Below are 6,687 nucleotides of genomic sequence, written 5' to 3' on the forward strand. Positions count from 1 at the left end.
CTTGTCCTTCATCCACATATTTACTTACGCTTTCAGTCGGTCTAGTATATATCAAGGACTACATTTACTACCATAAACCAATTAAAATCAATATCATCTTTATTCACGTTTTCGCACTTTAAGTCTCAAAATGAAACAAAATGCATCATTATTGATTATTTGCCATATTCAAGTCAAACAAATTGTTGTGTTATGTAATCCACTGGTTGAAATATTAAACTGAAAGTAAAAGTGGATTTTAGACTCAACAGGGTCGTCTTACAAATGGTATTTAGCACTGCTACACAGCATTACACGGCAGTTTCTCTGCTTTTAATAACATACTCTTAAAACTTTCAGGGCATCTTGTTTCATAATTTCAAGAAGCTGAGCAAGGATTCCCATTGTAGTGCTATATGAAATGCCGCAGGAAATTGCTACCCCAACGACTGGAATCGTGAACTTCACAACCTGTTCAGCAACTTCTCTTGCTGCGTATTTTGTTAAAAATTTGGCCAGTCCTGCTGAAGTAAACAACGTGTTTGGTGCTCTGAAATCATCGGACCTTTTGCGATCTTCTAGCGAGGTGCCGGCCATATCGGCAAGATGTTCAAGAGATTGATCATCTAGGCCGAATTGTTCTCTATAAAAAAGAATCTCTTCAAGAATCACCGCTGCATCGATGCCAGCTGAGACGAACGGTATCGGGATTCCAGCCCCTACTGCGGACAATAGAGCTACTTTCCATATTCGAGACCTAAGTGCTGAAGCCTTTTCTTCGAGAATGTTTTGTGACATTCCTCTGAGACCAAACACCATCGCATCTTTCTTTTCATCTGGCACATCACGCAGTAACTGATCAAGAATGAATGGAAAGTCATATTTGCCAGGATGAAATCATAAAGAAATGTAACTTCTTCACGTGGAAAACGTCATGTAGTTCCTTATATATATTAGTCTTCATCTCTTTGAACTCCTCGATTTTGTTAAAATGCTTTCCCTGTTTTTCAAATCTTGTTTTCTTATTTTTCATATCTTCGTCGATTTTCGTACGAATAAAGTAGAATCTTTTTTTTTCTCTTCATTACTTCTTTGGCAAGCCAAGTTTCTAATCCGAAGAATCTTGTTGACGAAACTATCATGAAGAAATCAAATCTGTCTATCTGGATAGCATCCAAGTATTTCTCTTTAGGAAATGTGTTCGTCCCAACTCCAGGCACATCCCACAGAACAAAACTATCGTACTTTGGATGACGAAAAGCTCGACAGTCTCTTGTACATTCTACTTCATCAATTTTTGCAGCACCTTTATCTCCAGCAGACAAACCTCGGAAAGCATTTATAAAGCTTGACTTGCCTTTTCCCGATTCTCCAGTCACAGCAATGTTCAGAGGTTTACTTTTCCAAACATTCATGTTTACACTAAGAACGCTTGTAATGCCCTTCAATCCGTGCTTAAGAATATGTTGCTTTACGCCTGCGTCTGAATGAAAGGAGGAGTTTATGTTAGTAAATTTTACCTATATGATATAAATTTTATGTGAATTTATGTAAAACAAAAATTATAAAATGTAAGATTGAATTCTAAACTGTTATATGGCAGTAGTATACGAGCAAAACCGACACAATGGATGGCAAGTTTTCAACTTTCAATAATATAATTTAACGTGTTTAGTCGGATCTTGATCAAGTAATAGTTTTGGTCGAACATTTAAGGTTTAGGAGTATATCACCAAAACACAGAAATATTTTATAAACGAATAACATCGTTACCAATATTTTACTTAACTATTACATGTTCTGTCGTACTGTCCCGTACTGAAAATATTCTGAAAAAGTTGTCCCCCTTTGAAAATGAATGCCATTTGTAAAGAAATAAAAATAAACAATTGCTGAAAACTGTGTTCCACTTAATTATGTAAAATTTCAACACTCGCATGCGATTGCAATTGAATCAAAACTAACATGTGTAACAGTTCTTTGAAAATGGTGAGTTTTTGAAGGCGTTTGACTGCCCGGAAGTGGGTCCCATTTAGGAAGTCTTTTTTTCGGAATTCAATGTTTATTTTAGTATACTGACACTTGTTTTGTTGTTTGTGTAATGATAGCGTGTATATTACTTATATTACTCTATAAAACAAGTGTCAGTATACTGATATAAGCATTGAATTCCGAAAAAAGAACTGTTTAAACAGGCCCCACTTCCAGACAGTCGAGCGCTTTTAAAAACTCACCATTTTCAAGGAACTGTTACACATGTTTGTTTTGATGCATTTGTAATAGCGTGCGAGTGTTGAAATTTCACGTAACTAGGTGGAACACAGTTTTCAGCGATTGTTTATTTTTATTTCTTTACAAATGGCATTCATTTTCAAAGGGGGACAACTTTTTCAGAATATTTTCAGTACGGGACAGTACGACAGAACATGTAATGGTCAGGTAAAATATTGGTAACGGTGTTGTTCGTTCATAAAATATTTCTGTGTTTTGGTGATATACTCCTAAACCTTAACAAATAATCATTTACACATATGTTCACTGACTGTCCAATACATGTAACAGTTTCACTGCAGGTATTTTAAAAATAGATTTCCTATCCTAGTTGCCAAGCCATGAGTTATTTGGGCATATGTATAAAATTGATATAAAGATACTTTGTCCAAGATGTCATGAAATATTAGAGCTTATTGTATAATATTGTCAAATATTTACATCAATAAAATATATGTTTAGTCCAAATTAATGAGACATAACGATGTCTTTATTGTCCCCCTTTACCTACATTGTTTATCATATTTCGTTTTTAATCTCTAACAGATTATACCAAAATTAAAAATGCAATAATATGTTGCTCAAGTGATTGACCGTCTTTAAACAACAGCGGTTACCTAGATAGAAAATAATGACCTTCAATCTGAGCTTAACAGCTATTTTAGTTTAGACATATTTTCTCCGTTAGAAACAATTGTTAGTAAACAGTACAAATCTTGAATTAAAACTTTTTACCAAACAGGGTTAGGAATATCTTAACATTTTGAAAGTGATCAAAATTATCCTGTTTTCATCATTATAGTTTTGTACGGTTTGTTTTTACACGTGTTTTCATATTTTATGTTTATCTTTTATATTCAATGTTAATTCCGTCTATTTGGTTTCATATCTTTGTATAAACCATGTAAATATAAATCGTGTAAATGGAAAGGAATGAACAAATTCAGTAATCATGATAATGTCAAATGGAGCTGCCATAATGATTGCACCTTTTAAGGAACATTATTTCTCACCTTCCTGTACAATCCACCACTTATTCATATCAGCATTGTCAATTACTGTATCAACTCTTTCACTGTTTCTTCCACGAACTTGATTTCCTATTTGTAGACATAAGTTTACGGATAATTTTCTATCGAAAATAAAAGTATATACATTGTACATTCGTCTTTTCAAGGCAAAATTTTAATATACATCTCAAGTTTAAAAAAAAACTTTTGTCGCACAACTTGATTACACATCTCAAGTTAAAAACCCTTTTGTCATATAAGAAGACCTTTTAGACGCTCAGAAAGCAAGTAAGCAAACTATAGACTGGGTTTGACTGAGACTATACATATAAGAGGTAATGACATGTGCAATGCCGTTCGCACCCTCTTAAGCGGTATGCTATATTATAGCAATTCAGTTTCAATGGAATCCATGCATAATTATCCAAAAAGACTAGGAAAAATTACAACTTGACACTAAGTACAGGGAGACGTTTTACGCCTTCGCATTGTATTTAAAGACTGCTGTTGTGATATTTGATAAATTATGAAAGACGGTCTTTCAGATTCATAGATTCCTTGAGTCTGTGAAATTGGTAAACACTTCTAGCACTGGTTTTCTGTTATAAAAAATGAGTGGACACCTTTATCCAAACAGGCCAGAAAAAATAACAACACTGAATCTAAGTCCTTGGAAACATGACACTTAGATGCTGCAGTTGTGATAGTTACTAAATCCTTTAAGAAGATCCTTTAGAGCATACCAAGCAAACTAATAGCAGAAGAAGTAATAAAATGTGCATCATCGCACCTGACATGCCACGACTATGCTTCAGCGGAATTCTTTTATAGCACAAATGAATGGATACCACGATTCCAAAAGAATAACAACACTGAATTCAAGTTTAAGAATTTGTACAACCACCCAAAAACTTCTGGACATTTGAATGTATTCTTGCGAATTTTCTAGACTAGGCTGAAGTAATGATATGAGTAAATTTATACGGCGTCATTTTTGATGTGTCATACCGTAGTCTTATTATCTAAAAAGATACTGATTAAAATGTATGAGCATTACATTTCAAGAAAGTACTTTTAGTAATTTTAATGATATTGGCAAAATAACAAACGGCAGATTAGCGGTTTTCGCCAATAAATTGTGCATATAAATATACGGATAACCAAATTTCTGGCATACAATTGTAATGAATAAAAATGAAGAAGCCAGCAATAATAGAAATAGAATCATTATATCAGCAAAAAACAAGTCTACATTTCTCTGGGTACAAATATCAAATATTTTCTCACCTAAATAATTAGCATCATCACCACCATCATCATCATCATCATTATCATCCTCATCCCTATCATCACCATCATCATCATCATGTCCTGATGCATCTCTCTCTCCTTTAACAATAAGTAAGGATTTGGCTTCCAAGTGATCTAGATATTCTTCGTCCACTTCTATTTCTTCATCTTCACCAGACGCAAACAGTAACGTTTCATTATTACCCAGGTCAAACTTTGCTCTACCTTAAATTAATTATAGTTAAACAGGGGTATTTTCTTATACATACAAAATGTATAACGACCATAAAAGAACGGCTGCCATTGAAAAAAAAAAACAATTACTCAAGTAATGGTGACATTGTTCTACGTTCTCAATAAAACAAATTTGATGTATGCAATTAATTGGAATTATTCAGCCATGCAAGTGTTACGTAATATAACGTTCATGTATCAAAGCAGAAATTTGTTGTGCATTAGAATGACGATCTTATTTATTTTGAACATACATTTATTTAGTACTTACATTTTTCTGTAAATGATTCGAAGGAAATGTATGGCAGAAGTACTGTCCGAGTCCTTTTCTTGTCTCTGACTTTAAAGAATTTGGTAGGTTTTGCGTTTTGCTGATATAATCGTAAAAAGTACAGTCATAAACCAGGCCACAGGCAAGCAGGAGCTTGAAGATGAATTCTACAATGTAAGGATTTACAAGATGGCAAAACTCAATAATTTTATATAAATATAGCCGGTGTATTTATGGAAAATCATGTCTGATATTGTAAGTGTGCACGTTTTATTTAAATTACATGAACTAAGAAATATATATCATGCCAATGCAATTCTTATTCTTAGTGGTGGTGGGGAGGCGAACGGAGATTTGCACATTCTATTACCTCTCAAGATCAGACTCAATTAGAGCGAGTCTGCTATGACTCCGCTTAGTCGCACTCTATGCGTATACATTTCTTAAATGTACTTAAACGAGTATTGTGTATTAGTAAATTCAGTAAATGCACATGATCAGATCGAAGGCAGGAGTCATGCAAGAACGATATTACATAAAGCGTTACATTGTCGTTACATTAATATGTTATAGAAATAATTGTCATAATTAAATTGATAAATGTTATTTTTCTGCATGTATCCAATGTAAATCAATGCCATTTGTTTCTTGAATCGATCCAGCTGCTACGAATAAAGGTTTGTCGTTAACATCCTTGTTTATTATACCACTTGCGCTAATGCCGCCGTGGTTCAATTCCTGCTAATATAAACTCTGAACCACATAAATCAGAAAATAAAGTAAATGTATTTGTTTTTTGACAAATATATTAATGAATTTAGTGCGTCCTTGACGCTACAACGATATAACAAAACATATTACTTTACCTAACAACATATACATCCTTGAAATCTCGGCTGGGTGTCAGTCGCTGTGACTATGGCGTTTTAATGGACATCAGCTACGCATAAAAATTTTCAGTTTCTATGATGACAATCAAAAATTGGTAAATACTGTCTGATAATACAAAAAAAAAAACAGCCATGTTGCTTCTTAAAACGAAGATTAATTATTTATGACGTTTGCTTTCTGCACTTTCTTGTTTTGTAATCAATAAATGTTTAATTTTTGTTAATTTCCTTTTAGCAGTTCCAAAGTTATTCCACATGGAATATCAGAAAACTAATGAAATATATCGATAAACGTATATAACAAATACGGATTAGAAAGGAAAACGTACCAGTCTGAAGACTGCTATTCCTGAATTTAAATAACGCATATTTATGAAAAGTCATTGTAAACCTTGCAGTACTACAGCTAATCGTTTTCATTGGACTTGTATAACTACAGAGTAATGCTAATGATTGACACGCTTTGATATGAGGCGGAACTTATTTGCAATGAACCCCTCCTATCACATGTAAAAAAGAAAAAGAATATGTCTGTCATTCACTACTGATTATAAGAGCTTAACAAATGTTAAACACAGCCAGGTAGGTAAACTACAAACACAAATAAGACATTCTTCAAAATAGGATACATGTGAATATACAATAAATTAACGTCGTTATGTGTAAATGATTGTTATGACCCGATCCAAAAATACATATTAACATATTTTATTAATCGAGCGAATAATATATTGCATTGCAT

General features: G+C 33.3%; 1 protein-coding gene across 1 annotated transcript; it reads right to left on the bottom strand.

Moving 5' to 3' along the window:
• Positions 1 to 252: 252 nt before the first annotated feature.
• Positions 253 to 5,937, bottom strand: LOC123541852 (uncharacterized). Its single transcript, XM_053531180.1, has 4 exons — positions 5,922 to 5,937; positions 4,505 to 4,775; positions 3,264 to 3,382; positions 253 to 1,462 (listed from the first exon to the last, which is right to left on the bottom strand). The coding sequence occupies exons 1-4, from the start codon at positions 5,935 to 5,937 to the stop codon at positions 1,002 to 1,004; spliced, it is 867 nt and encodes a 288-aa protein (XP_053387155.1). The 3' UTR covers positions 253 to 1,001.
• Between the last annotated feature and the right edge of the window lie 750 nt (positions 5,938 to 6,687).

The sequence above is a fragment of the Mercenaria mercenaria genome, chromosome 19 (assembly GCF_021730395.1).
Source record: "Mercenaria mercenaria strain notata chromosome 19, MADL_Memer_1, whole genome shotgun sequence".
Lineage (NCBI taxonomy): Eukaryota > Metazoa > Mollusca > Bivalvia > Venerida > Veneridae > Mercenaria > Mercenaria mercenaria.